Source organism: Limanda limanda, chromosome 6 (genome assembly GCF_963576545.1).
Source record: "Limanda limanda chromosome 6, fLimLim1.1, whole genome shotgun sequence".
Lineage (NCBI taxonomy): Eukaryota > Metazoa > Chordata > Actinopteri > Pleuronectiformes > Pleuronectidae > Limanda > Limanda limanda.
This window is the reverse complement of record NC_083641.1, coordinates 21,008,555-21,029,488: the sequence shown is the minus strand read 5'-3', so window position 1 is coordinate 21,029,488 and position 20,934 is coordinate 21,008,555. Positions and strand designations below refer to the sequence as shown.

Sequence of the window (20,934 nt, the reverse complement as noted above, 5' to 3'; positions counted from 1 at the left end):
AGAGAGAGAGAGAGAGAGGGATACATTATAAGATATATATATATATAAAGAGAGAGAGGTATAGGGATGTATATATATATATATAGAGAGAGACAAAGTAAGATGGAGAGAGGTAGATATATAAATGTATATAAAGAGAGAGAGAGAGAGAGAGAGAGAGAGAGAGACATTAAAATGGAGAGCGAGAGAGAGTAAGAGTGAGATTTTTTTGTATATATATTTAAAGGGTATGATAGATAGATAGATAGATAGATAGATAGATAGATAGATAGATAGATAGATAGATAGATAGATAGATAGATAGATAGATAGATAGATAGATAGATAGATAGATAGATAGATAGATAGATAGATAGATAGATAGATAGATAGATAGATAGATAGATAGATAGATAGATAGATATAGATAATTAGATAGATAGATAGAAAAATAGATAGATAGATAGATAGATAGATAGATAGATAGATAGATAGATAGATAGATAGATAGATAGATAGATAGATAGATAGATAGATAGATAGATAGATAGATAGATAGATAGATAGATAGATAGATAGATAGATAGATAGATAGATAGATAGATAGATAGATAGATAGATAGATAGATAGATAGATAGATAGATACAGTTTTGCAGGAGGAGGAGGAGACCACATCGAAGGCCCCGCCTCCTGCCTGACAGACAGCACTGAGGGCCCGCCCCCCTCGACGCTTGTAGCTATGGAAACTCGTCGATGGCAACATCCAGCAGTCGGCTGCTCTGCTCCTCTCCATCCTCCCGCCGCTGCTCCTCCTCCTGCTGGAACCTCCGAGCTGCTCCCTGACTCCGCGGCTCCGGGACCGAGGGACCAGACGCTGCAAGATGGCGCTCGCTCGGCTGGTGGCTTGTGTCGCTCTCTACGCGAGTCTGGGTGAGTCGCTTGATCCTCTGTTCTCCCTCCGTCAGGATAGAAACATGTCCGTGTGGTGAAGCTGCTGATCCGGAGCCGTGGGAGCTACAGACGGAACAGCCGGAACAGCCGCTAGCTCGACACAAACAGGCTGCTGCTGGTCAGGGATCCTCCCGCTGCTGCCTGGTGTTCATCACGCTTTCTCTACTGTAATGTCACCGACACGTTTCTTATTCTTATTTAACGTTAAGCCGTTAAATCGCTTGTGTGTCAGTTACTAACCGTCAGTGACTGTTTCCTGACACACACACACACACACACACACACACACACACACACACACACACACACACACACACACACACACACACACACACACACACACAGCAGAGATAAGCTTCTCTTAACGTCTCCACTGAATGAACCTGTGAGAGAAGAGCCTCGATGTGACTGTGTGTGTCAATGGAGGATCGTTCCTCAGAGGACGAATAGAGCCAGCGTGTCTTCCAGGGACAAGAGACCTGTCCCGTGTGTCCTGACACGAAGGGGACAAGATCCATAACAAATCCCAGTCTTGTGTGTTTGTGTGTGTGATCATTTCAGATATAACATGTGTGTTTGTGTTTGTCAAGGCTGCATCTCCATGTGCCATGATGCATTGATGGTGCAAGTTAAACAGGCATTGTAAACTGCAACCAATGTTAATAATAATATTAATAACTTAATCAAAGTGCTTTACAAGTATTAATATAAAACTTAAATATATGAATAATAAGAATACAGATAATAAAAGCAATGGACATCACACGATTAAAGCTTTTTTATAGAGATGTTAACGGGTAAGTGAATCTTTAAGTCTAATCCAATGGCTTTATTTAAAAGTCTTATATATTATGTAAGAACAATTTCTCACTTAACAGCCGGATTTATAACCTCCATTACAAACCCCCACCATACAACACATGATGGTTTCATTAGGATTAGAATCATCAATGGGAATATTTGCAGGCGAATCTAATGATAAGGATTCGTTTTTTTTATAAACGGCCCAAATAACTGGAAGTCAGACAGAACCGTGACAAAACCCACAACATTAAGTAATGAAGGGTCCACTGTGTCTGATGATAGTTGCTTAATTTAATAATTAGTACAAACAGTTGATATATTAGTGAACCCGGGGCTTTTGTTGACCAAGTTGTTGATCCAGCTTCAGTTGAAGGCTGCAGGTGAACAAGTAAGAATTAGTTGGTCTCCTGTAAATGTGTGATACTTATAGGATCTACAGTAGCCTACAGGATCAGGTCAGATTAAAAATATTAATATAAATATTAATCCTGATATGTCATGAACCCGTTATAGCTGGTGCCTGGTCAGAATGTGAAGTCACATCATGTGCAGACCATTTGGTTCAGGTTGCAACTCAGGATTATTTTCATTATTGATATTCTATTAACTGCCAACCATTATGTTCAGTCAGCTATTATTTGTTGGTGTTTTAAAGGTCACTCTGTAACAGTCTGGTTGTATTTGATTGTGATTTTAAAAAGTAAAGATATTTAGAGTTTTCTGATATGAAATTCTCACATTGTAGAACAACAGGCACCTTTTTGATTGAAAAATTACTCAGATGATTAATCTGTTATCAAAACAGTTGCTGGTCAATCATCTGTCAATTAAAATAATCTATAAATGGATTCAACTCTACTCTCGGTCACAACTAGCAAAACACCGAATATTCAAAGGTCATCTTTCCAACCAGCTCGACTCCCGTTCCACAAGTAACATTGTGCGCTGACCTTTGGTGATCACGTGGTGATTGATGGCGGTGGGCGGGGGGGTTTTGTCAGTGCCGCAGGTCGAGGCCGTCAGATGAAAACGTACTCGGTCATGGTGAGGCCGCACAGCAGAGGTGACACATCTCATGGCGGCTGCCTTTAGAAACAGCTGGAGCTTTTGAGTTGATCAATGTGGCGGATGCTGAGCGATGTGCTGCGTCCAGCCGGGTGTGCGTTTGCTGTGAGGTCACCCCGCTGGAGTGGGTCGGTTACACTGCGAAAATTGCATCAGTAAGGGCTGAACTTCTGACCCTGGTCTTCTGCAAAGTGTGAATCAAATGACCAAGAGAAGGCCGACAGGCAGCGCTCGCTCTAATTAGGCCGTTGACACTGCTTTGGTGCTGAATCAGGTCCGACCTCATCGCTCAGAACTACAGCAGCAGTCATGTTTTAAGACTAATATTAATAGATTCATGGAAAATTCTGTCCTTAAGTTTCCGTCTGTGTTTAGGGTTGAATAATGAGGATGAGTCGGAATTAGCATTCTTTAATTCATGCTTCATGTAATTAGGACACAGCAGAGCAGAAAGTTGAATTATTAAATTTAAATTAAGTCCTTGTTGCCTCCTTCCTCGAGTTATTTTGGGAGAAAGAAGTCAGTGAAAAATGTGAGAAAGAATTTCCCTCAGAGTAAAAATAAGATTCGCTTGCATGAGTTTACAGTCGTTTGTAACAATGAAGACAAATCGTCAGATCTGTGAAGCTGGAATGAGAGAATCATTGGTAGTTTTGTGTTTCAAATGACTAAAGTGATATATGAGTTATCAGCGTCACATGAAACCTTTCCTTTTCTACACCATTTTGTCAAATGAAAATATTTCCGTTGTTTATTGCACATTACCCCCGAAACATTCTGCTTGATTTATTTGTTCAATTCAATACTCTGTGCACTCTGATGCGTCAGTGGCACTGCAGAGATTAAATCTACCGGAGCGACATTATCTCTCGGTCTCTAGTCAGTGAGGGATCCTGCAGTGTTGAGAGTTTTTTCCGTGCACAGGCGTCTTTAGAAAAACACGAGAGCAAAGTACAGTTCACGTGTCTCTTTCTTACATATCGCTCAATTATTTATGACAACACGACTGTCTCCCTCTAATCTACTGGAGTGATTAATTGTTCTTACACACTCACTCCACTATGCTGTGAATCCCACCGGTCCTTGTCCTCACTCCGCTCCCCGTCCGCCCGCAGCTAACTCTGCCTTTAGCATATTTTGCAGCAGACTGCACTGGAATGTCTGGGAAGCTGGCTTTTTATAGATGCACTGGATCAACAACTTTTTGTTGCAGGGATGGGGATGGGTGGTTGTTTTCACATTTAGCCCGTAAGAGGATTTCAGAATGTGGCTAGTTAGGAGCGTGTTTCCCTCAGAACGGGCTCTATACCTAGATTGTCTCTGCGTTACAATAGCAGGCGGATTAAAATCCAGCCTCTGTTCGCTTTCCAGAAGGCGCTGGGATTATTTTCATAATTCAAAAATATTGTCTTCTCCCCAGCCTACATTGTGTCACTGGGGGTCCAAGCCTGGCTGTATGAATGCTTTTATTCTAAGCCTGTATTAGTAATTAGTTGCACATTGTCTTGTTAATCGACTGTGGTTCCCACGGCCTAGTTTTGTTTTGTTTAGATAAACCTTCACTAGAAATCATGTTAATACTGCCTGGTTGTTACTAATTTTGGATTTTGCTTCTCCTTGTATCTACTCAGTCCTCTGTTGACTCCATCTATAGTAAAGTCTGTTAAATACTGCAAAAATAAAGACAGAAAAGTGTTTTTGTTCATTTTTGGCCAAATGGACGCGGGGGAGGTCACATGCAGCAAAGGTCTCCTCCACGACCTTTTATCAGGGTTCCAGAGAGCTTTACAAAAACAAACGGACTCGGACGCATGAGACACTGTCATGTCGCAATCCCGGAAATAACGAGTTCTAATGCGTATTTATTATAACTCAATATTTTCCACTGTGATTGCATCAGATTTTACTCGATGGCCAATATCTTACAGAGCTTCAGTTTTCCTATTGTTCCTGGACACGAGTCTCTTCAATTCCCCCAGCTCCTGTCTGTTTTATATGCATATGTCAAGGGTGCGTTTGCTGGACGAGCACTTTCTGTGTCTCTCAGGATGTCCAGTCACAGTTGGGGTAAAAATAGCTCTTGATGCACAGGGTGGGAAAGTCAGCAACAGGGACGGAAGCTGAGACCTGGGAGTCAGATCTCATCAGTGTCTGCAGCTGCGCCTGTATGACCGGAATGCCTTGGCAGGACCCATGTTTGAGCATCAGCTATACGCTCACTCCCGGTGGCTCCGAGTCACACGGTACATCTCAGGGTCACTCGTGTGCTCACAGGGCCGCTTCGGAGAGATACCTCAGAGTGGCTCCGAGTGCCTCAGGCCAACAGGAGCAGATTCCCCTGCTGTACTCAAAGCCTGATGACGGTTATTGTCTCGGTTCTGCTTCATCCGCAACCCTTCACATGACCCCACAGGGAGGCCTTCATTACTCAGCGTGGGTGCTATTAGATACATGTATACCCAGCAATTACGACATTTGGAGGCGTCACAGACACAGTAGGTTGAGTGTAGGGCAGCGACATGCTTATTTGTTCCCAGCATTTAAAACCGAACACACTGTTGAGTCGTGTGTACATCTGAAAATTATAATTTTCACATTTGCCTAATTTAGTGTTGTCGTCCCCCGCCTTCCCACGACTCTCTAATTTAACGCTCAACTTGGCTTTCTACATGGCCCAGTTTTTACCAAACTTGTGAATTATGCCCTCTTGTTATTTTAATGTGACATTTACAAAATAACACTGATTGCTTTAAGGAGTTCAACCAAGCACGGAACTTCAAATAAGTGTATGTCATGTGTTGTTTGAGCCAGGGGGCATGATGTTGTGATGATGTTGATTAAATATGTTAAGAACGGAAGCACAGTCTCACTGTTGCGTTACGACTGTGCCTTTGCATTTGCTTTGTTTGGGGGAATTTCTATAAATTATTTATTCACTAAAGCTCAGAGTACCTTAGCGTCACAATTTAGTGAAGCAAGAAACCCTTGTATCTTGTAATGTCTTAGGGCATATGTGGCTTTTAACCAACCGTTTGGCCCAAATTTGTTATATAACAATGTAAAAATTGCACAACCCTTCCACAAAGCTCACATTTCAATATGGTATAACAGCGCACACTGGACCAAATATCTGGAAAGATTTTTACAGAAATGAAACGGTGGCACTTTGCTCTAGCGGGTGATGCATCGTTGACTGCTCCCAGGTATTAGTCAGAGATGTTTCATCACCCAAACACGAGTGAGATCTCGTGTGCCACTGATGCAAATGCTTACATCTACAAAAAGAAAAGGAAACAAGCATCCTCCACCACTTTGCACGAGATAGATTGTCTCCAACTTTGTTTCTTTTTTGGTAACTTTACTTTGTCGTAATTAAATGAGGATTTGTGAATGATTGGATATTTTGGGATAAACACGTACTTGCTATGAGAAACAGTTGATGTCTTACAGTTTCATCCTTTTAATTTGGGAGGTCTAGCAAAATAGGTTGACATGCTGTTAAGTGCAGACCATTCACTGCTGCATCATCGCCTCCTTTCACCCTCTGTCTGAAACGCTCCATTTTAGCTGTTGGCCCAAAACAGCCCAGTCTGCTCTGGTTGGTCACTGGCCCCACTCTTTCTGTTATTGGTCATCTCCTTAAAGAGCGTGTCGGAGATGTCACAGTCCGAACCCGGAGGCTTCCTGATCAGCTGCAAAACACTGCTGTAGCCATGGTAACAATAGCGATGGGTCCACAGCGCCAGTTCGGGTCAAATTAGCTGGTAGGTTGTCATGTGATGCTTTATAGAGGCATTAAAAAAGCCTGGAATGCAAACAAGGTGTTTCAGCATCTTTTTCTGCGGGAGAGATGGACTCTCTGTTCCACTGACTTTGGCCTTTAACAGATCTTTTATAGGCACAACACAATAAAGAAAATGGAAAAACCTGAAAAACCTAATATGGACACGGATTAATCAGCCTCGAGCTACAGCCAGTTAGTCTTTGCACAAATACTCAAGTCCCTCTTGATTTCTAATGTTTTTCCTCACTAATTGAAAACAAAACGAGTGTGGACTGGAAAAGGTTCCTCAGTGGCACTGTTTTTTTGCTGATAGTTTGTGTTCTGCTGCATTGGCCTGAGGGCGGCACACAGAGGGACTGTGCATGAAAACCTTCCTACACAGACTCTTCAGTATGCGCGGTGTGACAACCTCAAAGAAACAGGCTGAGAGGCTGAGAGTCAGCACTTTAACCTCAGTCGGGGTTTCAGTCCGAACGCAGTGTGCTGGAGAAAAATCGAAACAATAGATCTATATATCTGCCTACGTATTTACCGATACCACTGTATTAATATTTCATTGCAGTAATTTAACTTTTAAAACCTGCTCTCACTTGCAATGAACCATCACCAACTGAATTATTTACTATTTAACCACTACAAAAGAACAAAATCAAATATTGAAGCCTGAATATTTGTACTCCGAGTCAGTTTATACTAAAACACTATGTGCAGTACACATCAAATCTTTAAAACTGACACGTTTTGCCCCCAGGTTATAATCCTCTTAAACACAAATGGGAATTAATTAATACGATATGTTTGCCCTAAATCGAATCCCAAGCCTCTCACACTCTCTTAGTTTCTAAATTTATCTTTCTAATCCTCTGTTTATTAGGCAACATGCCCACTAGATAATGTCTGCTAATGCTTGTGTATGCTGTCAGCGTTACTCATTTGGTGTCTTTTTTTTCCCTTTTTCTCTACAGGCCAAATTCCATCATCAGCCGGGGTTACCCTTCGAACCACGGACAAGATTGTGTGGGCAAATGAGTTTGAGCGTAAGTTGCTGGAAAATCTCTCCAACCTATTTGTGCCAAAGTAGCTTTTCTCTTCCTGACTCCTGCTCACTCGCTCTTTGTTTCCTCCACAGCCATCGAACTGACCTGTTTAATAGAGTCCATCTCAACAAACAACCCAAGGATTGAATGGAAAAAGATTAAAAACGGTGTCCCCAGTTATGTGTACTTCCAAAACAAGATATCAGGTAAACCGCTCAGAAAGTCTCTTTTTAAAAGAACCATATCAGCCTGCAGAGCACGGAGTGGAAACACAGTGTCTCAGGACTCAAAGCTAAGATTGAATGAATGGAACCTTGAAAGAAGTTGGCAGCGGATTCTGTTTTTTGCTCTGTGAAGAGTCACACTGTGTATTTGAATGAGGAATTGTTAAGTGTTTTTTTCCTCTTCTCTGTGTAGGGGACTTGGAGCAGAGAGCTCAGCTCAGAGAACCAGCCAACATCCTGATCTTCAACTCCACTCGCTCTGACACGGCAGAGTACCGCTGCGAGGTAGCCGCCATCGACGATCAAAGGGACTTTGATGAGATACTTATCAGTCTCGCAGTGAGAGGTGCGGTCGGCCGACACTGGGTTCAGATACCCACCACTGATGGTTGCACCACATCTAGAATTACATTATTGTTTGTTAACAGACAAAGAGAAAATGACACTGCACCTCATAAAATCTAAAATGTTGTTGCTTTTCTGTGTGTTTATATTTTTATGGAATTCATATTTTATGATTTGGGGTGTATAGGCAAATTTTATAGTAATAGTTATAGATACATTCTGAATTGTTGTAATGAGTATTCTTATTCTATTTTATCACACAAATTCTATTCTATATCTGTATTATTGTATAACTGTATTTATCTGATTACTACCATTATTGTTGTTTTTGTATTACTTAATTAACTATAACTATTATTTTTATAATTTATTACACAACCAGATGAAACAATAAAAAAATCTTGATTATTTATAATATATCCTGTACAGAGATAAGAGCATTATCATATAGTGTATTCCCTAAAATGTTATGGTTTTTTCATTTTGATGTTTTATGCATCAACTAAATAGTTAAAAACAAAAACAGTCGGTTGTTGCTAATGCGTTGCGCCTGTTGTTGACTGCTGTGTGTCTGTGTGCAGTGAAACCAGTTGTTCCTCGGTGCAGCGTGCCAGAGGCGGTCACCGTGGGGACATCAACGGAGCTGCGATGTCTGGAGAACGAGGGCTTCCCTGCTCCTCTCTACCGCTGGTTCCACAACAATGAGGAGCTTCCTCAGGAACCCAAAAACACCCCCAAGCTGCTCAACTCCTCATACAGCATCAACCCCGACACCGGAGGCCTGGTGAGACAGACAGAGACGTGTTGTTGCCCGTTATTGGTACAGTTATGACTTTTTAGAAATAGAATTTGTCTCAGTCAAGCAGGAGGAAGTATCTGACTGACCTGTTTGTGGATGAGACTCTTCAGCATCCAGAATACTTAATGGCAGCTTATCTAATGTAAATGTGAACAGCTTAATCCAAATAAACCCGTAGCCATCATATGACTAATAGCAGGATTAATCCATGTGTGTAAAGATAGCCCGTGTGGAAGCTAAACCCCAAACTGGCACATATGAAAGGAGGATAATGATGCATCCAAAGCCAAGGTGATGTGATGTGTAAATAGTTCACTTCACAAATATAATAACTGAGAAAAAGTCTTACACACAGGAAGGAATTCAACCGTATTACTAAACACATTTCATGTCCATATCATAAAGTGTAACAGAACAATTAAAGACAATAAGGATTTATCTACAGGATGACATCTTGAAGCATTCTTTGGACATTGCTGCTCTTTGTCAATGCACTGAAATATTTCAAAAAATGTCTTCACAGAAATTCCGAAGGCTGAGGAAGGAGGACGCAGGAGAGTACTACTGCCAGGCGAAGAACGATGCAGGACATGCACAGTGTCCCGTGCAAATAATGGAAGTCTGTGAGTGTCATGTTTTTTTCTGTTCACAGATTTGAAACATCCAAAGGTATGAGCTAGTTTCTGAGACGTCTTCTGCAGATGTCCTGAGTGAAAATGTACCGTGGTGGTTTCTGAAATGTGAAAAGACACCTCAATCAAAGACGGCTGAAAAGAAGAGATGATTTTTTTTACTATAATTTCTCACTCAACACTTTATAAAGACAAACAAAGCTAAATCCATTTTAGTAGTCGGTCCCTAAACAAAAGTTTTTGCACAGTTCAACCTCCTCTTGTACTCAAAATTACAGGCACTGACATTTTTCAGACCACCTACAAATCTGTTAAGATCTGATCTTTGTTCTGTTGCAGATGATATCGACATCCTTGGGATTTTCCTCAAGTGCTTCGGAGCAGTGATTATATTCTTCTGTGTGGCTGCTTCCATGTGTCATTACCTTAGACGTGGATGCTTCCACAAAAAAGGTCACAATGAAAACAAGTGAGTATAAATATCACCTCTGATAAACGGTTGCTTTGTCATTCTGTCTAACGTTCAACACTATTTGAATGATTTCCTTTAAATTTTAATTTGTGTATCTATTCGTTTCAGCTACAACTGGCCAGCACAGACTGATGGTGTTGACTACGGTGATGCAGATGAGGTAAACAAAATCGTTGAAACATACACAGCATTTAATTTATGTTCCATTAACTCTGCAAATACTGATTTTCTAATTCTTATTTTTTTACAGGGCCATTTCCGCCACAAGAGTTCATTCATCATCTGACGGGGTTTCGGTTCAGGGTAAGAGCTGCAGGAAAAGGATCAAACACACAAGCAAAAACTGTTGAGGTTAATTTGCAACAATGATGCTCCAGATGCTGAAGCTAGAGGTGGAACATGGCACATATTCTCTGAGGCACATGAAAATCAGCCAACTTGCCAAAGTAATTTTTGATATAATTTTTGTGGCACTGTTTTACAGTATTTATAAAAGTAACAGCATTCTTTTTATTTTGTTAGTATTCATTTCCATTTGAAACATTGGGGGCGTATTTTTAGTTTGAGTCATTATCCAGATTTTTTTTAATTATTAAACCATTTGAATGCAGTGATATTTGTTCCACGGTGTCATTGCTAAAGATGCTGTAAGCCACGTTCCTCTCTCCTTGTTTTTTGGACAAATCCTCTTTTATAAATCTTAAACTTTTTACTGTGTACACTGCAATTGTTCTACAAATCTCCTTTACATTTTCTTCGTTCATAAGATCAACACATTCTCTTCTCGGGTTTGTTTCACGTGGGGAAGAGGAGAAACAAGTTTTTGTATATACTGTCGTTATACAGACAAGTAGCAGACTGCAAAAAGGCTGAATAGCTCAGACTGATATGGCACAATTCATTAGCCTTTATTCTATTTACAGACATAACAAGTAAGTGCAAGTACAGATATAACCTTGAATTTGAGATCCATGTATCCCACTATGCTGCAAAGTCATTATAAAATATAAAAGGTGGTGAAGTATGATTTTTAGAGTGCTGTTTTCTGTGAATAAGTGACCTTCTGTACTTTAATAATTTTTGATATAATTTTTGTGGCACTGTTTTACAGTATTTATAAAAGTAACAGCATTCTTTTTATTTTGTTAGTATTCATTTCCATTTGAAACATTGGGGGCGTATTTTTAGTTTGAGTCATTATCCAGATTTTTTTTAATTATTAAACCATTTGAATGCAGTGATATTTGTTCCACGGTGTCATTGCTAAAGATGCTGTAAGCCACGTTCCTCTCTCCTTGTTTTTTGGACAAATCCTCTTTTATAAATCTTAAACTTTTTACTGTGTACACTGCAATTGTTCTACAAATCTCCTTTACATTTTCTTCGTTCATAAGATCAACACATTCTCTTCTCGGGTTTGTTTCACGTGGGGAAGAGGAGAAACAAGTTTTTGTATATACTGTCGTTATACAGACAAGTAGCAGACTGCAAAAAGGCTGAATAGCTCAGACTGATATGGCACAATTCATTAGCCTTTATTCTATTTACAGACATAACAAGTAAGTGCAAGTACAGATATAACCTTGAATTTGAGATCCATGTATCCCACTATGCTGCAAAGTCATTATAAAATATAAAAGGTGGTGAAGTATGATTTTTAGAGTGCTGTTTTCTGTGAATAAGTGACCTTCTGTACTTTAATAATTATTTCTTGAGTATTGGACATATTGTCCAGTTTTGACTTGGTATTTAATGTACATAAATACAAACATTTTTGATCATTTGATTTTCATACATTGCACACCATACCTTATTGTAAATATGGCAATAAAACTGTTGGTTGGAAATAAATGTACAGTATTTACTGTTCAGTGTGTTTCTGCAGTGTCAAGCCCATCAGTAATAACAGTATTATTTTAATTTCAAACATTTGTGTCAATGATTTGTGTAACAACTCAGGAACTGTTGTAAAATGTCCACTGTTCATTTGATATTAATTCTACATGTTCATGTTATTTTGTTACTATTAAATACAATTGAACTGTAAATGTTGTCTTAAAAGTTTTTTTGTTGTGTATTCATGCAGGGCAGGCAAAAGTATGCAGATACAGAATTAACAATAAGTATCAAACACTTTGAGTAAAACAGTAAACTACACACACAAAAAAAAACTATTATACAAAACTTTAGTACATCTGTTTTATGTTACTTTAATACTACACCATTTTTGTATTGCTTTATATATATGATCAGATATCATGCACTCTACATCTGGACATAAAGGAGTCGATAAACCTGTAATAATAACCAAATACCACAGTGTCTAGGTTAGTTATGTGGTAGGGACCATTCTCCTGAATATATAATCAGAACAATTTACTTTGGATAATTTGAAGCCTGTATTTTGTTATTGTTATTATGTATATTATTAGATACTTTAACGTAAATACACTTCTGAGTACATTTAGAACAAGAACCAAGAGGAAAGAACACATTAGTGGAGTTCTAGCTGCTCTGCCCTTGTTGCCTGTTACACAAAGGACTGACATTAAGGTTCCCGTCATTACATACAAGGCTCTGAATGGTTAGCAACAACAGCAGAGATTAAATCAGAGATTCAGCATTTGTAAACTACACTTATTTTTATATTTATATTGTATGTACATCACTTTGAGCTGCATTGAAAGGTGTTACACGAATACAGTTTATAATAAGTATTATTTAAAATTCAATGTGTAGTTTTAATCAAAGACCAAAATACTTTTTGCATATAGCTATTTATGAATACAGTTGTTTAATTGAGTAAATCAGTTTAAACAATCATACTATTTTCACCTGAATATATGAGAGGTCCAGACTTCCGGTAAGGGGGCGCCAGTCTTGTTTGCTTTTACTCTGAAAACCCCCACCCGGAAGCAGTCTTGTCACACAGGTTTCGCACTTCCTGGTGGTTTGACAACAGTTTGTGTCAGAGAACACAAACATGTCGGGTTCGTCCTCAGCGTGAAGCTGCTGTGTGTGTCTGTGAAGCTGCTGCAGAGTCAGAGACAGAAGAGGAAACAGGCAGCTAACGTGCTAACATGCTAACGTGCTAATGGACGTGTTGTTACGCGTTTTCCCTCCAGACGTCGTTTCACGTTTATCTTCGTCGGCGGAGGCGAGGGCGGACATGTAGCTAACGTGGAGTGTTTCTGAGAAGCATCCTCGTCTCCTCCAGGTGTAGCTGTGTGTGTGTGTGTAGCTGTGTGTGAGCTCAGAGAAGAAGAAGGCCTCCGCTGAGTTGTGTGTTTGTTGTCTTCTTCTTCACAACGTTAGCAAACTGCTGGGGGGTTTGCGCTCATTTCTCCAGATAAGAGGAGCGCGACGCCACCATGAGTTTCTTCAGCTTCGGACAGAGTGCAGAGATCGACGTGGTGCTGAACGACTCGGAGACGAGGAAGAAAGCCGAGCACAAGACAGAGGATGGGAAGAAGGACAAGTACTTCCTCTTCTACGATGGAGAGACGGTGAGTGGGAAGGTGAACGTCACGCTGAAGAGTCCCGGGAAGAGGCTGGAGCACCAGGGCATCAAGATCGAGTTCGTTGGGCAAATAGGTAAAAAACACACACACCTACAAATTATAGTAAAAAAGTGAAATGTTTAGAGTTCATAATCATTATTGTCACACTATTATTCAAAGCTCTTCTTGTATTACTTTTATTTTTCTACTACCATTATTGTTTATTCCTATTATTTAATAATATCAGTTTATTATTGAGTCATTTTTGCTCCGTTGCTCTTTAAGGGAGATCAGTTGTGTGTGAATCCTCCTCACTGTGCTTGGACAATTTAACTTTTGTTATATTGCTATTGATGAAAATGACATTGACAATCCTACCAAGTTCACACACATTTCACACTCTGGCTTCTGTTCATTACCTTTTAAAAAGTTAGCAGTGTTTTCACTCAATATCTGTAAAATACACAGAAGACACAATCTTCTTTGCATTTGATTATTAGGGAAACTGTGCCACCATCCTCACAATAACACAGTCATTTAGAACCATTGACTGGTCCAAGAATGAATTTTAACCAAAATAAAAAACTTGCACAAAAGGTTGCAACTTTAGTTTGAACGTCACTACATATGAAACCAAAGCACAACAATTGTGGGAAATGAGGAGTCCTGTTGACTTAGTAAGCATTTTATTTTTTTTTAAATACACTTAACGATTTTAACTAATATTCCTGTAGTATAATTCTGCCTTTGGGTAGAAGTTCTCAATTTTATTTTACTATTAAGTTCTGCTTTCTGTGAAGATAGGAAATGCCCCCCCTCCCATCCTTAAGCAAAAACACTTCCCCTTTCTGCATCCCTTCCTCCTATAATCTTATTTCCACACTGTCTCTTTGGGTAAAACTCTAAAAACATTGCTTTGTGCAAGTTAAATTTACCTCTGAATAATTTTAGATTTTCAAAAAGATAGTTATTTGTCATAATAAAAAAAGTAATGCCCTTTCCCCCAATTGTTACAACAAATACAACAAATCATAGATGTATATCTGTCCAAAATTTACTTTATGAGACTCAATAATAAAATAACTGCAACCGATTCTTCTTTTCTAGAGCTGTATTACGACAGAGGAAACCATCATGAGTTTGTTTCGCTGGTGAAGGATCTGGCGAGACCTGGTGAAATAACTCAGTCGCAGACCTTCGACTTTGAGTTCACTCACGTTGAGAAACCTTACGAGTCCTACACAGGCCAGAATGTCAAGCTAAGGTAAGTTTGATCATTCACTTTACAGGCAGTGAAATGAGTGACTCTGAGTGTCACTCTTTAACCAGCCTTAACATAGCAACTTAACATTTGTTTGTTCCATTTGCAGATATTTCCTTCGTGCCACAGTGATACGAAGACTAAATGACATCAGTAAAGAGATGGACATCGTGGTCCACACGCTGAGCACTTACCCCGAACTCAACTCCTCCATTAAGATGGAGGTTGGAATTGAAGATTGTCTCCACATCGAGTTTGAGTATAATAAATCCAAGTAAGAGCTTTTTTCACCAATTGATCAAACTAACGTATTGTCAGCTGATTTTCTATCGATTGATTCACCACAGTGTTTCCCCTACCATTCTATTAGGGGGGCGCTGCGCCCCCCCCAACGGCACCTCCCGCCCCCCCTGGAAGGTCAAGTTAATTATTTATTTTATTTTTTATTTTTTAATATGGCGCCAGATTTCTACTTAAATAATTTTAAGGTTACATTACCTATAAAACAGGTCTATAGCTTGCATCTCTGTCTCGACATGGTCGCGCGGTTAGAGTTCTCCTCTGCTCTCTGTATCGCGCACGGCGGAGTTCCATCCAGATGCGCGCACACACTGACACATGCGCGCACACACTGGCACGTGCGCAAATGAATTGGCTTTTTGAGGGCTTTTATTAGGTGACTTTACATAATCTTTTTCGATTCACATTCGTTTTCCCTTTCCTGCTTCGTGTCAACATCTGCACATAAATACATAGCTTGAAGCAGCAAGTGGTTAACTTTTCTTAAAGAAAATTTTGGAAGTAGTTGGTTTAAACAAAAACTGTTGGCAAATAGACTATCATTGGTTGGCTGTGTCTACTTAGTCTTACACGTCCACGTAAACAAAACAAACAGATTTAAAACAAGTCGAGATGGAAAAACAAACAACACAACCAATTATATGAGCAAACGCAAAAACAACTTTCAGCCAACACAACCAAAAACAACACTGTGTCATGGACTATTACTACTGCATATTCACGCAAACAATTCATTTTTTTAATGGACCTCCCAAATGGAACCCTGGGTAATCAGGCCCAGTTTTCCAGTCACTATAATGCCAATATAATTTTTGCAAAGATATTATATATCTATATATTGCCAATTCCAATCCTTAGTCGCCCTTTGTGCTGACTCAACACAACTTAGAAGCTGTTGAGTCTTATATATGTATTGTAACAACTGGCCAATGTGTACAACTTCAGGCAGGGTTGTGTCTTCACTTTGTTGTCCCTACAGGCAAGATACCCTACAGGTGTATTGTCACCCTGCTGGAAACAAATGCAAACACAACCCCAGGCCCATTCAGTGAAGATAGTCTAATGATAAATAAACAGGATTACATGTAGATGCGTGGACAAGCTGGCGGGCAGGTAAGCAGGCAGGTAAACATCCAGGCAGTTAAAATGCAAAATACAGCTAATAGACACAAAAGGTTAATTTGGTCTATGAGTGTTCTTAGGTAGAATCAAGAGGCACTTGTTTATTCTGTTGTGTTGATTCTTTGTTGTCGCTAGAAGTTCAGATCGATTGTCCAATACTATTTTAACCTCAGCATCTCGGGTTCAAAATTTGTAAAATTTTACATTATATATATAGTGTTGTTTTAATTTTTTAGTCAGTTGAAATAAAATTTGGTACTTGTACTTTTACTTTTGATACTTAAGTACATTTCAACACCAGATACTTTTGATACTTAAGTACATTTAATATGAGCAACTCTAAGACTTTAACTCAAGTCATTTTCTGACGGGTGACTTTTATTTTTACCGGAGTCACTTTCAAGTAAGATATCTGTACTTTTACTCAAGTATGGCTTTAAAGTACTTTATACACCACTGTTTTTAAGAATGTTATGTCGCATACGTAGACAGCATAAACAGGCAGTTGTGCGAGGAAACCAGACCCGGCCATTTATAGTCTCCCTGCCAGTCCTACAGAAGGGACAAACTGGACAAACACATGACGTCTGAGCATCACAGAATAGCCTGTCAGCGCTGAAATCCAATGTACAGTTCAAAATCATTAAAAGAAACACATTAACATCATGATTCCTTTAAGTTTTTGTGCCGCCCCCCCCCCCCCAAAAAGCTGTAAACCTAGGGGAAACACTGCACCAACTATTTGTTTAGACATGAAAATCTCTGACACAAATAATAAACATGATTATCTGGTACTTTTCAAACTGAATTTACAAAATGCCTCTAAAGAAAGAAAATCATAAAATGACATTATATTAAGTTTCAGACTGAATACTTTTATTAATCTATCAACAGCAATTTCTGGATACAATTGAAAGCGTTCAGACAAACATCTGTTCAGTTTATAAAGGATGAGTGTACACATACTAACCTATTTATTTACAACTCTAATTCTCATTCTATGCTTGTGTCTGTGTTCTATTTATTTTTTGACAGGTACCATCTGAAAGATGTAATTGTGGGGAAAATCTATTTCCTGTTGGTGAGGATTAAGATAAGACACATGGAGATTGATATCATCAAACGTGAGACAACAGGCACCGGCCCAAGTGTATACCATGAAAATGACACTATTGCCAAGTATGAGATAATGGACGGCGCTCCAGTCAGGGGTAAACAACCCTGATTCAAAATGATCAAGTTTCTTTAAAATATAGAGCATTTATTTTTCAGTTAAAATAAGTCCTTATCTAATCTGATCCCCTGTACTTCATATTTCAGGGGAATCCATTCCAATCCGGTTATTTCTGGCCGGTTATGATCTGACTCCCACGATGCGAGACATCAACAAGAAGTTCTCGGTGCGCTATTACCTGAACCTGGTGTTGATCGATGAGGAGGAACGACGCTACTTCAAACAGCAGGTAAGATCGGGATGAAAGAGGGAGCGGCTTCTCTCGTGCTCAGTGTTAGCATGTATTAAAATAATCTGAATATTCTCTACATCTGGCACTAATCTGAGTCTGGAATTATCCCTGAAAATGTAGCACCTGGTTTCACTGACCCTCTGAATACAGTTACATCTCTGCTGGAGAAAGCTGATTAATTTAGAGATGTCTAATACCCATGAATGGGTCACAAAGGTTTATTGAGTTAATAGTGTGTATGGTAAAGACCCAAGATAGAAACATCCATTCAGAACAAAGTCTGTGTAAGTTTCTATTGAGCCGATCTGCAAACCGATAAAGAGCTGAAACCAGCCGACACCTTTATTATTATTTATTCATAGTAGGGCTGCAACTAACAGGTATTTTATTACCTATTATTCTGATGATTACTAAAATCAATAAAATGCACATCCCAACTTCACAAACAACCAGTGTCATATCTTCAAATAGTCAAAAACACTAACATACTGAGTTTGCATTTATAGGAGAATAAGGTAACCAGAAACTATTCCTGATTGAGAAGCTGACAAAGAACATTGCTCTATTTTCTATAAAGAAAATAAATAATAAAAAAAAAAACCACCAACAGAAACAATAAAACATTTTAAAGTGAGCAAACCCAGGTTATTGAGATGGTCTTAAGTTTAATATACAGTTCCATTAAATTTACCAGTGCATATAGACATAAAGCATATAAATAATCATATTACTAACGTGCTCGTACCTTTTCTCCTTCCACAGGAAATCACACTGTGGAGGAAAGGTGACGTGGTCAGGAAGAGCATGTCCCACCAGGCCGCCATCGCCTCTCAGCGGTTCGAGGGCTCGGCGGCTTCGGAGAGCGCCCTGGAGCAGGCGGCAAGGGAGGAGAGCGGGTAGAGCCGCCGCACCCCCCCGTCTCCTCACACAAGACTCATCTGCGTCGGAGTAGTGAAGGCACCCGTCAACTGTACATCATCTCGTCAAGCAGCTGTTTTATTGGGGAGGAAGAAGGGAGACAGACATGTGACCAATGAAACCGTTTGCATGAGGCATTAACGTGGCCTCAGGCTGCTGGTCTTCACCTTCCTCATTAATACTTTCCTTTTTCTTTATGGGAATCAAACTAATCACCTGTCGCGATGTCCACCGTGTCAAATGTTTCATGTGAAGTTCTTGGATTTTTAAGCCTTTTGTTACATTTTCACGCTTTTTGGGGATAAAATGATTTGTTTGTCTCCTTATTAATGCAACTTAAATGTCATGAGTTTCCATCTAAATGTGGCCGACATTCCATGTGTAATAAACGCATTCCTAACATTGCTATTAGGTCAAGATATCTGAGATAACTTTGCACTGCTATATCTTGCTGATCACCCTTTTCTCTTTGGGTTTGTGTTTGTGTGTTTGCATATAAAAAAACAGTGGAAGTGGAAACTGGAATCTTTTTATTTTAAAGTATTTTCCAACACATTTTTAAAAGGAACCTGTACATAAGACCAGATGAATCCTGTTACCCTGTGCTAGGTTGTGTACACTGCTTCTACAGTACACGGTGCCACAAACGTTCATGTCCATGTGCTTACCTCGGCATTCCAGTGGTGTTAGGAAAAGAGTGTCACAGTGTTTGTATTCAGATCTGATAGTATGAAGTCCTCTTTATCATCTTTGTTAGAGACTTGAAATTTGTGCCTCAGTGTATCAAGCAAATTAAATCCTCCTGCCTCGAACATGATTTTAGTATTTTAACTCAAGAGAAGTTACAGTATAACGATCTATCTTTTGCAAAATGCTAATCTCTTACTCCTTGTCCCCAAAAGTCTAATAAATTGATGCCAAATGGAAAAACCTCAGTCTGTATTGTTGGTGTTGAAGAAGTGAATTTTCTTAAGTTGGTATCGTTAGAATACACTTGAGGGTGAGTTGTGTTGACATTTAGAGACGCACAACACTATGGGAAAGAATTTATTCAGATTTTTTAAATAAAAACAGGCTGTTAACCAACACACCAACTGTATCTATAAAAACCTGAAACATTTAAACTGACTAAAGTGGAGGTCATATATGCAGTGAACACACATTTGGAAACGTTCAGGTATGAAGGGTCGTAGGTGTTACTTTCAAACAGCCTTTATTAAAATCCTCGCAGAGCTGGAAAGGAGGAGTGTTCTCTTTGTTAGACTTGTAATCAAATTATAACTCGTCTGTTAGTACTGTGTTTCTATACATTTAACTTTCAGTAGCTGTGATGAACATTTTAAACCCGTTGACTAACTTGCACCTCTCTGAAAATTAAAACACACACATCCATGCACATTTCACACAATACTTTATTGATACTCACAATTTTCTGCAATGACTGTTCATCCTCTTATAGAATTCAAATTCAATCTCCACCTAGGAGAAGTCGGAGGCTAGAGTCACAGTCAACACGATGACATCTGTGTTCCACTGATGAGGGTTTTTATCTCCTTTCACACAACACACACACACACACACACACACACACACACACACACACACACACACACACACACACACACACACACACACACACACACACACACACACACACAAGCACTCTCTCCACTCAGGGTAAATTGAACTCAGAGTTGCATAAACAAATTATTTTCACATTTCATATTTCTTTACATCATCACTGGTTTAATGAGGACTTATATTTAGAAAGATAGATAGATAGATAGATAGATAGATAGATAGATAGATAGATAGATAGATAGATAGATAGATAGATAGATAGATAGATAGATAGATAGATAGATAGATAGATAGATAGAAAGAAAGATAGATAGATAGATAGATAGATAGATAGATAGATAGATAGATAGATAGATAGATAGATAGATAGATAGATAGATAGATAGATAGATAGATAGATAGATAGATAGATAGATAGATAGATAGATAGATAGATAGATAGATAGATAGATAGATAGATAGATATGTGCAGGTAGATAAAGATAATTAACAAACAAAGACACCAATCAATCAATATCACCCCTTTAAAAATCCATATTTTAAATTCATATATCCCAACATAATCAATCACCACATGTGGCCACAGAGGGCGCTGTATTTCATAAAAAAAAAGCTGCTTTGAGCCTTCTTGCTGATAAACTACATTTCCCAGCAGCAGTAGCGGTGGCCGGGTGACATAACGCTGGGGGTGAA

At 39.2% G+C, this 20,934-nt stretch overlaps 2 protein-coding genes across 3 annotated transcripts; both read left to right on the top strand.

The window, feature by feature from the left end:
- Positions 1-719: 719 nt before the first annotated feature.
- On the top strand, positions 720-11,153 carry jam3a (junctional adhesion molecule 3a). The gene is given in 10 exon segments (XM_061073372.1): positions 720-779; positions 781-910; positions 7,550-7,621; positions 7,714-7,827; positions 8,039-8,191; positions 8,772-8,974; positions 9,513-9,612; positions 9,961-10,090; positions 10,202-10,253; positions 10,344-11,153. Coding segments are annotated over 10 exon segments (1,050 nt in total). The 3' UTR covers positions 10,380-11,153.
- A 1,884-nt stretch (positions 11,154-13,037) lies between these two features.
- LOC133003331 (vacuolar protein sorting-associated protein 26B-like) lies at positions 13,038-19,590 on the top strand. Of its 2 annotated transcripts, XM_061073037.1 has the most exons (7): positions 13,038-13,310; positions 13,409-13,687; positions 14,701-14,857; positions 14,964-15,128; positions 17,312-17,487; positions 17,597-17,739; positions 18,505-19,590. In XM_061073037.1, the coding sequence occupies exons 2-7, from the start codon at positions 13,465-13,467 to the stop codon at positions 18,640-18,642; spliced, it is 1,002 nt and encodes a 333-aa protein (XP_060929020.1). In that variant the 5' UTR covers positions 13,038-13,310; positions 13,409-13,464; the 3' UTR covers positions 18,643-19,590. The 2 variants fall into 2 exon arrangements, with proteins under 2 accessions (XP_060929020.1, XP_060929019.1); XM_061073036.1 differs by having other exon boundaries at positions 13,038-13,687.
- The last annotated feature ends 1,344 nt before the right edge of the window (positions 19,591-20,934 follow it).

Bases quoted from the DNA above. Each gene is read 5' to 3' on its own strand.
- LOC133003331 (XM_061073037.1), top strand. From the start codon at position 13,465: ATGAGTTTCTTCAGCTTCGGACAGAGTGCAGAGATCGACGTGGTGCTG. The intron at 13,688-14,700 runs GTAAAAAACACA...CTTCTTTTCTAG, and splicing joins CGAGTTCGTTGGGCAAATAG to AGCTGTATTACGACAGAGGA. The intron at 14,858-14,963 runs GTAAGTTTGATC...TTCCATTTGCAG, and splicing joins GGCCAGAATGTCAAGCTAAG to ATATTTCCTTCGTGCCACAG.